The sequence below is a fragment of the Impatiens glandulifera genome, chromosome 4 (genome assembly GCF_907164915.1).
Source record: "Impatiens glandulifera chromosome 4, dImpGla2.1, whole genome shotgun sequence".
NCBI lineage: Eukaryota > Viridiplantae > Streptophyta > Magnoliopsida > Ericales > Balsaminaceae > Impatiens > Impatiens glandulifera.
Genome location: NC_061865.1, coordinates 7,349,831 through 7,362,357, shown reverse-complemented (window position 1 = coordinate 7,362,357; position 12,527 = coordinate 7,349,831). Strand labels below are relative to the sequence as shown.

The window sequence follows — 12,527 nt, the reverse complement described above, 5'->3', positions numbered from 1 at the left end:
TTTTCTCAATATCGAGTTTGACAAAAACACATTTATCAATGTTAGAATAAAAAACAGAAAGATTGTATTTAATTGTTATCGTGGTTATACATATGTTATGTCTATTATATAGACATTATAATTAATATATAAGGAAACTAATATATTATAATAATATAATATTAATATTATCACAATTTATAATATTGTGATAATATCTTACAGATATATTATTTTATATTATAACATCTTTCAAACTCACGATGCAACAACAATAAACATTGAGAGTTTGACAGTTAGAAAATGAAAGTGCGAACACCGAGAAGTTACTCATCATTCTTAATCTTCCTTCTCTTCTCTCTTTCTCTCTAATCCATTGATCATCCACCTAGAAAGTAGACCAATCAAACCAAGCTTCACAAACTCTTCCAAAAACCAACCAAACTCATTAAACCATCCTTCACAAACATAGGAATAAATCAAACCAAATTCAACTCCCTATTCTTAACAACAACCAAACTAAGACCAATCAAACGAAGCTTCACAAACATATGAAAAAACTTTACCAAATTCAGCTCCCTAATTTCAGCAACAACCAAAACTAAACTCATTAAACCATCCTTCACAAACATTTTTGCTGATTATTCATGGAGATTGGAGATTATGACATTTTTGTGTATTTGTTCTTCCAGATCAGCGCCTCCCATTCTCGAGAGCTCTGCCAGTTGATCGTCCGTCCCTTTTGCCGCCGCACTCTATCGATTAAGGTATGTCGCTGCAACAATCTTGATTATAGTTTTGGTGTATTGTTTTAGATAGATGGATGACTTTTATTTTGGCATGCAATATCTATGTTTATGACAATGGAAGAAAAGTACTTACCCTGTTTCCAACGGTGATGATTAGAACAAATTTGGGTAACAACAGGAAATCAGTGATCACTCTGTTTATTTCTTCTTCTTCACCAATGACTTTTAATTTAAGATTATTATGTTTTCCAGTTCTTTGTTAATTTATTAACTAAGTAAACAAACATGTCCTTAAGTGTTATTGAACTTGCTGCTCCACAAACATATGGGTAAGAACAGGTTCATATGAACCAACCAGACAGAATTTCCGTGAACTCTTCTTAAATCCTCTGCATCTCCTCAAGTAAAAGTGCGTTTTGTTCACGGAAATTATCGATCCCATACCTTACCATCCTCACGTGCTTCCGCGGTAGAAGATGATGATTTTTTTGGTAGATTTGACCCGTGCACTGTTTTTTAAGAGAAAATGTTTTTCGTGTGTTAAGGAGAGCTATGTTAAAGAATCAATTGACTTACATTTCTCTGCATCCCGTAAAAGGTGGAAAGGGATGAGGAACCAAAAATAGAGTTTTTTAACATAGGCCTTTTGGATTTGCCTGTACATGTTTTAAATCGATCCATTCACAAATGTATCGATTTAATGGACTTTAGAGTCGCCACTTTAGTTTTCTTCTCATAGAAACTATAGAAAAGAAAATTAGAGATTCGTTTAAAAGTCAAGTGTTTGGTTACGTATTAAGAAAAGGCCTATGACGATATGTCATATACGTCTATCTATTCACAAACAGTCTCTACTCATAAGTATTTGACCAATTGATGTTTGAATGATTGTTATGTTTTTTGTTCTGAGTTCTAAACACTTTTTTATTTGTGTGAGAAAATCTTAATCATTTTGCAAATGGGTTAATCCTATTCACAAGGCATAAACAAGGTTAGAGCCATAATAGAGTGCGGGACACGACTCCTGAGAAAAATTGATCACAATTGGAAAAGATGAGGATTCGAAATAGAAAACAAGAAGAAATAATAAATTAATCAAAAGTTCCGAGTGTTTCCCCTTTGAAATTTTTGGGGTTGAGAAAGACTCTGAATACAACACACATTAAAACGAGTTATTTTAAAAAATGATTCCCAAAATTCTCGAAACTTCATATGATGATCAGAAATAACGTAATAAAATTACTCGATTCTATATTTAAACAAAAGACAAATATATATATATATATATTTAAATCTCCTACGATAAATGTAGCAACACTTGCTCCATTTATAACACGCAAGTCTATATCTCTTTCTTCACTTGGCTTTTAATAAAGTGAAGAAAGTAAGATCACGAATTTGACCTTGCATGACACTTGTGCATCAGAAAGAAATAAAAATAATTTCCCGAACGAAGAATTTTTTTCTTTCCTACACATGGCCACAAAAATCTCACGATACAAAAATTTCCCGAACATGACCACTTTCCCAAATAAATACTTTTTTCTCTTCTCCTTCACATGGCCATATTCGGGACAAAAATCACTCGAACATGCTATTTTCCCGTATTTTCTCTCTCTTCTATATATGTGGATTCATGACTTTATATTCGTTATAACTTCAGGTTTTAAATCATTTCTCAGTATAGAATAATATATAATATATTATTAGTCCAAACACAATGGGTTAAACGCCCAAACAAGTCTCAATATTCTCGGTCTCGGTCGCCTAACTTTTTTTTTCCGATCGGCTAAAGAAAAACACGTTGGTCGCATTAAGAACACCCCTTTTCATTCTAAAATTCGATTTAATGGACCGTTAATTTTTTCGTTTCTCAACAAAAATAGGAGTTCAAGTCACCGAAGTGATTACCAAACCTACAAACAATCATTATCGACTACCGAAACACATATTCGAACATTAACAAGAATAATATTCATTAAAAACTGAAACCTGTACAAACTAATATTTGATTTTTTATTTTTATTTTTGAAAATATCAATGAAATGAAATGAAACATATACAATAATACTTATATCAACTCCAAAAACATGTTTAGATACTCCAAAAACAAAGCTACTCGTGAGCTATTCGAATCTCAACTCGGTAAAAAGATCGTTCGAGCTCGTTCGTTAGTCTTAACGAGTTGAGCTCAGGCTCGTTTAAAAGCTCAAAAATTTAAACGAGCCGAGCTTGAGCTTCTCGATATTTGTCTTGTAAGCTCGCGAACATGTTCATTTATAGGCTCGCTTATGGGCTCACGAACATGTTCGTTTATAGGCTCACGAACACGTTCGTTTATAATATTGTTTAAATACAATTTATAAATCATTAAAAAATATTTAAATATATATATTTTAAAATAATTAATATTATTACATGATTATATATATGATCTGATTAGCAAGCTCTCATATCTCTCTTACGTCTAGCCAATGTCATATTCTTTATTTTATTGTCTAGTGTTAAATATTTATTTATTGGTAATCATATTATGAAATGAAAATAAGGAATGTTAATGATGTGTTATATATGCTGTAGGTATATTGATTTTGCGATAGTAATATACAATGGTAAGACGTTGCTAGAGTTGCTAGAGGAGAGCAAAATGTTTTTTTATTGGATGACAGTAAAATACTTTTGATAATACTTTTGTGTTATGGCCTTTTTAGAAATATTCTAAAACTAAAGCAAAATGTTTTTTTTATGTTATTGACTAGTGTTATCATTTTGAAGGTTTAATTACACTATGAAAAGTATATTTATAATTCTAATTTTAATATTTCATTCATAATTTATAAATTTACCTTTTATACAGCCATGTAAATAATCTTTCACTACACGAGCTCTAGAGGAGTTCGAGCTTTCTAAAAGAGCTCTAAACGAGTCGAGTACGAGCGGCTATAGTGAGCTCAACTAAATTCATACGAACCGAGCTCGATTGTAATTGCTCAAAACGAGCTCGATCCCGAATATATATTAGACGAGCCGAGCTCGAGCCTAACACTATTTAACTCGGCTCAATTACATCCCTATTCTCTGAGTTGTTGTTCAAGAACTCAATAAAAACAAGGCTCGTCTGTTTGAGAAAGAATGAGACAATTTTGACCAAGTATAGAGTTTTATATATCGAATAATCAAAGAAATGATGAACATAGAAGAACCCAAGTCAAACAAAGCTCTCAAGAAAAAATAATAATAATAAGCTTGAAGCTTTAACAATGGTAACCAAATTTTTTAAATATGCTCCTTATTCCCTCTAAAACATTCCCACAGAATGCCATATCATTCTCTTTCTCATTCATTTTCCAAATTCTCTCTCAACCACTCCTCTATTACTATAATTGTTTACGGGAGAATTTGAATACAGTTTTCGACTTGTTTTTCGAGTTTAAGTTTAAACTCGAAAATCAAACCAAAAATCAAATTTATTTTTTTATTATTTATTTTTATTATATCATATATAATTTATTACATATAATTATATTTAATTAACATGGGTCTTCTAATATATCCATAATATTCTTAACCAGCTCAATAAAACCCTAATCTCTCATTTTTCCTTTCCCTTTCTTCTAGTCGTCCAACTTCCAGCCGTTCTTTCTGATTTTTCAGTTGCTCACCTCATCTCTAACTCTAAGATTTTCTAAAATTCTTTCACATATCAAACTATCTCACCAGTAATATATTGATAATTGCTAACATTGACTTACTTCTGTGGTTTAACTGCGAAACATTAAAGATTGGTAAGTCACTAAGAATAATTTTAATGATTTTTATTTTTTTTTATTGTTTTAGACTTAGTAAATAAAATCTCTATAATTCAAATTTGAATTTAGTTTGAATTCCAATAATTCAAATTTAAAATTGATTTTGCAATAAAATTTTAAAAAAATGAATTCGGTTTGAATTCGAATTATTTAATTCGAATTGAAAAATCGAATTCGAATTTGGTTCGGTTTTAATATAATTTATTTGAATTCGTTTCAATTTTCGATATGGCTAAAATTAAAAAATTCGAATAACCCAAACTGAGGAACTCGACAATCCAAAAACTAAAACGATGAGCACTCTCAACAAATGAAAACTCAACCAAATGAAGAAAAGATAAATGTAAGGGGATCCAAATGAAATATTTGTTCAATACCTCTCCAATAAACAAATGATTAATAAAAGCTACTCAAATTTGAGTTCCAAATTGGTAAAAATAGCTTTTTTTTGTTTTTCTCATCAAAACTTAGTTGTTGTAATGAATAAAAAAATTTGGAATTAATTTTAAAGATAACAAATTATTCCATTTATCTTATAATTATATATGTGTAATTTATAATTTTAATTATTCAAACATAAGATTCATATTATTCATAATCTAGTTTAGCGGTAAAAAGAGTTGGATATCCTATCTTACTTGAGGTCCTGAATTCGAGCTATCCTGAGTTCCTAACTAATTAGTTAAATGTGTTTGATAATTGGTTAAAGGTACTAACTAATTGGTTAAATGTGTTTTTTAATTTGTTAAATGTGTTTGTGGGCTTTACATCCCGAAGGAGGAGTAAAACTTAGCGTTCTAAAAAGAATTTATATAAAAAGATAAAATCAAAAATCAAAGTTTGATTTGAAAGGAATCACAAATTAATAATATATTTAATGGAAGGTTGTTTAGTAATTGCTAAAATTTTAAAATATAATTTTCATAAGTAATTTTTTTTTTAATTCAAAAGTATAGTACCTATGATCTTTTAAATGCGACTTTACCGTTTTTGGTACTTTTAGGTTCAAATACAATTTTATAAAATAAAACATAACATAAACTATATTATATATTAAGGCCAAATGTCTTTTAAATGTTTATAACTTTCATTTACCTAAAACAATACAAATGATAAGAAAATCATAATTTTTAAAAGAAATTAAATAATTGATTTTCTATAATTTAAGATTAATTATCTTATAAATTTGATATCAGAATTGATCTCAATCTAAAAACGAACCACTCATTTGCATGACTCTAAATACCATAAATAACATTCATAAATTTAAAATTTATTAATTTCTTATCTTTTTATATCATAAATCTTCATTTATTTATTTATTAAACCCAAATATTTTGGCTAAATTAATTATTAAGTATGGGAGGCTTTGATGATTCTGAGTTTGAATGTGTTTGTTGAAATATTTAATGGGTAAATGTTGAGAAATAATATTTATAACTTATTTTGTATTTATATATTATTTTAATAATTCTGATGCAGTTTTTGGGTGAAAGTAAAAAATCACTTTTTTTTTTTCTTACAAGAAATGATACTTTTCATGAGATTGGTATGAATGGCCACAAAAGAGGTCATATGAGAAAAGACTCAAACTAGCTCAAATATATAAATAAATTATTTTTATAATCAGTAAAAGTAATATTTATTAAATATTTGGACAATCAAAATATTTTTTTATAAGGAAATCAATAATACATTTTATATGTTTTATTTGAAATACTATACAAATTTTATTTAATGTTTGTAGCTAATTTTCTTTAGAGTTATTCGTGTACATGGGAAAAGTCCCAATCACCCAACATAATTGAGAAACCTGTCAAAGTCTCACTATTAATTATGTCGAAATCACAAAACCTATAACGTGAGATAATTAGATTCAATTTATGACTTATTCTTAACATTATAATATAAAAATTAATTTGGTTTGAAAATTTCAAGTATGTCAAGTCAAATGTTTGTTTTTCTATTATTGGATCATTTTAAATGAATAAACTATAAGTCACTTTTCTAAAAATAAACAAATAAATAATTTATTTTATATTTTTTTATTTTAAAAAAATCAATAAAAAACTTATTAAAAAGTTTGAAATACCTCGTAGTCATGTTTCCACCTTTTAATTTAAAACGTTTTAAATAATAATACGTACATTAAAGTTGTGATAATCAAAATGACAATAAGAGTTTAAATGCATTATATTAAATGTTACTCGAACATAGAAAATAGTTAAACAAATTCAAGATTTCATTAAATAATGGGTCAATTGTTATTTGAAAAATAAACTTGCTTAGTTTTTATCATATGAGATTCAAATTGAACTCATATTGCCGGCCAAATATGGGTCTCCTTAATTAATTGAGCTTAAATTAGTGATTAACTAATGATTTTCAAAATTCTACTAATCAATTTTATTTTATGATTCTTGCATACTGATATGTATTATAATTTAAGTTCCAATTTTGAAGAAGGTTTTCAATGTTGTATATTTATGCATAAGTTTAAGTTATCATTTAATACCCATCTCATCCACCGAGATTCATTTGAATCGCCGTTGTACGATTCATCGATCAACCAAAGTGAGCTTGTAGAAAGAGTCATCCTTCGCTCTAGTTCCCGATTATCCTATCTTAAGTCTCTTTTACAACTCCCAAACAATGACACGGAGGAAATTTCTTCCATAGACTCAAGAATTGAGGGAATTAGTGGGGATTATCTCATGGAGATTTCAATCGGCACACCACCCGTCATGCAATGGGCAGTTCTTGACATCGCCAGCGACATCGTGTGGACTCAATGCCTCAAATGTGTCCAATGTTACAAACAAACTCAACCCAAATTTAATCCGATGAAATCATCTTCCTATCAACCAATTCGATGTGATGCAAAGAAATGCAAACAATTGGGCGAATTTATTAATTGTATCGATCCATCTAGCAATTGTAAATATCAATTAGTATACGGAGATGAGTCATACAGCTTCGGGGAACTGGCCACGGAAACTTTTAAATTGGGAAACACTTACCTCCCAGAAATGGTTTATGGGTGCTCAAATAACAACGATGGCTTGTTCAAATAAACCAATGCTGGCATTGTCGGTCTTGGGAATGGGCCAAACTCATTAATTAGTCGGCTCCACCGTAGCATCCCGCGTAAATTCTCGTACTGCCTAACCGATGCTTCTAAGGGAAATGCAAAAAGCAAGATAGATATCGGAGCTAACGCAATCGTGTCTAGCCGCGATTCGATCTCTACACCTTTGGTCTTAATGAAGCCTCCAGACTTCTATTACATCACATTGAAAGCAATCAGCATTCAAAATATGAGATTACCCATCACTGGAGTAACTAAAATATCATTGAAAGGTAACAAGTTTGGTGCTCCTAAAGGTAATGCCTTTATAGACACAGGCACAACACTAACTTATTTGCATGATGATATCTACTATGAATTGGAAGAAGAACTAATAAGCATGATTCAAGATAGTCCAATTCCTTCACAAAGTAGTCTAAAACTTTGCTACAAGAACAGCAAGAACTTTCAATTTCCGACAATCATTTTCCATTTTTCTAGAGGCGCTAACTTGACTTTGCAGATGAAAAATACTATCGTTCCATATAGAGGCCAATTGTGTCTAGCGATACTCCCAATTGATGAAAATCTAGTTATATTGGGAACATATTACAAATGAACCACATGATTGGATTTGATCTTGAAAGACGAAAAGTTTCTTTTCTGCCAAATTATTGCTAAGGGAAATAGTAATTGTTACTCATATTTAAATATTGGAGAATAAAACCCTATGAACAAGCCAATTTGAATAATTATTTTATATGTATAAGAGATCAAGAAATCACGGGTTCAATTTCATCTGAAAGCGTTTTGAGCTTAAACAGAGAATCATGGTTGTGGGGTGTTTATATGCGGATTTTAATGAATTTATATAATTTTGGTTTATTTATTTAGCTTGGTGTCGGTGGGTCTGTAGGACAATCTCTAGGTATACAATAAAAAAGTATATTCTCTATTGCATATAGCTTATAAATAATGTTTAGTCTAATGTTTATTTTAAATTATAATATTTATATAATTTATTTAATAAAATAAAATTAAAAATATATTTATGTTTGTCATTTAAAATAATGTAATATATTATTTTATTTTTTATAAATAATTAATTAGATAACACATAAAATAAACAAAATATATATTAGAAATTATTATCAATAGAAATTATTACTAAAAATAAGGAGATTATTTATATTTTGTTTATTCTATAATTATTAAGAATAACAATAGATTAAGGTAATAAATTAAATAATAGATACAAATTAGACAAAGTAAAAATATAACATATGAAAAAGTAAATAAAGAAGATATTTTTGTTTTATAAAAATGGATATTAAAAACCATTTTCAAACCTAGTTAGATATGTTTATATCGCATTCATAGTCAACTACATTACATTATACCTAAGTACACCAATTTTTATATCAAACTAGTTAATAAAAAAACACATTTAAAATTATTTTTCAATTTTTAAAAATAACTGATATTTTTTAAGTATTTCCTATCTAAGTAATCATCAGCAACATGTACCAGCTTTAAATATTGTTATTTCAATATTTAAATAATGCACAAACCTCATGCATGCTTAGTACCGGAAGAATAATCGGTAAAATAAAACGTTATACAACTGATTTTCAAAACGCCAACTTTATAAGTAGAGACTGTTTTTAAAACGGGTACGGAAGATGAAGCGCGAAAGCCCTTTCCTGAGTATCACCAAACTACGAAGTAAAAGAAAACTCTAGTCGATACGTTTGTATACGCATACCAATATTTTTTTATTTACAAAAAAATCAATTGACGACTTTGTTTCAGAACAAGTAATCTTTTAAATTAATTATGTTTAATTAGTTTAAACCATCGAATTAAAAAAAAAAATCAAATTATGGTTTGATTACCGTAAATCGCCAAGTTATTTCAAATTGAATCCGAAAATTAGTTATTTTTAATTGATTTTAAAAAATCTGTATGGAATTGGCGACATATTTTAAAAATAATGTTTTATTTTAAAAAAGAAAATCCTGACACGCAAATCAAGGTTAAAATTCTCGAACCTCGAATTTTTTTTTGTTAAACTATAAAACTAAAAGGTTTTTTTCCGGAGTTACACATATGTAACTCAAAATATATCATTCAATACAATATTTTCTTCTTCTTTATTCTAACCTGATATATATCATTCAATGTAATTTCTCTATATTTTAACAAATTAAATGGAAATGATAATTTGTGCAAACAAAATAAATGAAATTTAATCCAAATGAATATGAATTTTTTAATTGTTAATTAACATTAATATTTTGAACAAATTTTTTTTTAATTAAGGAGAATTAGGATGACACCACACATTCATGCCCTTCACTTCTATTTAAAGCGCGTCCGGTGAGAATTGATCCCATGACATTTTAGTCTCTTAAGTCGACTCTTTCCACCGGGTCACTCTGGTGGGGTGAGACAATTAAAAAATGTTGAATACATTCAATAAAAGTTAATTTGTAATGTAACACCAATAAGTTATTGTTTCTATCAATTGTTATTGATAATGAAGATGCAAGAAAGACCAACACTTCGATGAATGAATTAGTGACGGTTGAATTTTGATGGTTTAATTTTCAGCTATATATATTTCTTCACTCTAATTCCTTTCAAAAAAAATTTCTTTATTTTCGTGAGTGTTTTTTGAGTTATTGACTCAATGTTTTCTGCTGAAACGCGATGATTGTGATTCATGTAATTTTTGTCAAGTTCGTTGTGTGTTGATTTTCTATGTTAAACTATGGCAGGTTTCATTGTACTCTGGAAAGCATCCAGTGACATAAAACTCTCAAGCACATTTAGGAGAAAGTTGAACTATTTTAAGGAATTTGTGATTATCCCAAACCTAAAAACAATACAAGACAATTTATTTTTTTTGTCTTACTTAAGACTTTTAGTATATTTTTATTAAATTATATTTTGGTTGTATTGTCATAATAAATTTACGTGTATTTGTAATGAAATAAGATTAACAACATTATTTTAAACTTATTTTTAATTATTCATGCAGGTTTTGAATGAAATTAAAAAATCACTTTTTTTATTGAGATTGGTATGAATGACATTTTGAAAAGTGTTGACAAAGGAGGTCTATAAGAAAAAAAAGACACAAATTATTATATTTTTATGGACTATTTGGGTAAAAATGAGTCGGCGTGCATTCAATGATTGAATTCGACTTATGCGTATAATTATAACGTCATTAATATTACATTATCTGAAATTAGTTCTGAAAAGACAATGGAGTCGGTTGGATAGATCATCTTCTTTCTTGAAAATATTTGTGCACATTAATTATTTTGTTGTACGTGACCTACCTTCTTTATTTTTTTCGTATTTATTTTTTTCTTTCTCCCATTTTTTCTTTTTATTTTTCTAATATCATAATTTGTTTGGTTGTGATTAAAAGAATCACGTTTATAATTTATTGTGGACAATTTTCAAAAAATAAATAAATATATATAATCAGTAAAATAATATTAAATATTTCGATCATCAAACTCTTCTAACTATGTTGACCATTAATAATACATTTTATATGTTTTATTTGAATTATTATACAAAGTTAACCTCCTCACTAGTATATTTTGAGTTATTGTATACTAAAATAAATAGGATTAGAAAGTAATGTAAGAATTTTTTCATGGATGAGAGGACTTAAACAAATTTGGTGAGATATTTGAAATAAATAGCATTAGAAAGTAATATTTGAAATCACTCGCATGTAAAAAATAGTCTCTATCACCCAAGAGAATTGGGAAAATATCAAGGTATAAATATTGTATGTCGAAAATTATAAAAATCACCCAATATAATGCCATATAGTTAAATTCATAAATTTATGGATTTTTCTTAACAATCCGGTATAAATTTGCTTAATTATGTTTTTCCTAATGAAAACGAATAAATTATTTTCATAATTTTGATATTTTGAATGAAATTTTTTTATGTAAAATAAATAAACAAATAAATGATTTTCATTTTTTTCCCCAATTTTTAGAGTTAAAATGATCTTATAACTATGATTTTCATGACTTCAATTAAATTAATGATCTAATATATAAAATGACAGTAAAAGTGTAAATGCATTTTCTTAAATGTTGCCTGAACCTAGAAATTGTTAAGAAAATTCAAGATTACATTAAATAATGGTGAAATGTTATTTGAAAAAGGAATTTTGTTTGTTTTTATCCTATTAGATTCAAATTGAACTCATTTTGAGACAGGAAAAATATGGGTCTCCTTAAATTCTACCCATCAATTTTAATTTTATGTTTCTTGCATACTGGCATGTATTAAAATTGGAAGGTTTTAATTAACATAAGTTAACTTTAAATTTCAATTTTGAAGAAGGTTTTCAATGTTAAATAGGTATAAATTTAAGTTTTGCATAAGTTTAACTTATCATTAGGAATGTATTTATGTTTTTTATATTATTTTTATTTTTTTGTGATTTTTTTATTTTCTCTCCTATTTATGTCACTTACTATTACCATTACCAGAGGCATCCTAACTTTTCGATGCACCAAGACATATTATTCTTTTTATTTAATTTAATAAATATTTCCAGATGAGGTGTTTTCACTTAGTAGATTACTTTTTTTTATTTGTAAATGATTGAATTCTTAGTAAATTAAAAATATATATTTTTAACATATTGGGTTTACTTTAGCCTATTAAGTTTACTATTTTTTATGTGCTACTCTAGGATTGGTTGGCCCTAATTCATAGGTTTGTTGGTCTTACCCTATGTTAACTAATTTGGTATTATTTTTTATTAGATTGATCCAAAATAAAAAATATGTTTGTCAAAAGAAAAAAAATTAAATAAAAATTTTTTTCAATGTTGGCTTGTTCTAAAACAGACTAAGAGCTCACATTATTGGACTC

The 12,527-nt window shown here is 27.8% G+C and overlaps 1 protein-coding gene across 1 annotated transcript; it reads left to right on the top strand.

Moving 5' to 3' along the window:
* Positions 1 to 7,498: 7,498 nt before the first annotated feature.
* LOC124934593 (aspartic proteinase CDR1-like) lies at positions 7,499 to 8,223 on the top strand. The gene is made up of 2 exons (XM_047475120.1): positions 7,499 to 7,569; positions 7,662 to 8,223. Exons 1-2 carry the CDS (start codon positions 7,499 to 7,501, stop codon positions 8,221 to 8,223), a joined length of 633 nt encoding a protein of 210 aa, XP_047331076.1.
* The last annotated feature ends 4,304 nt before the right edge of the window (positions 8,224 to 12,527 follow it).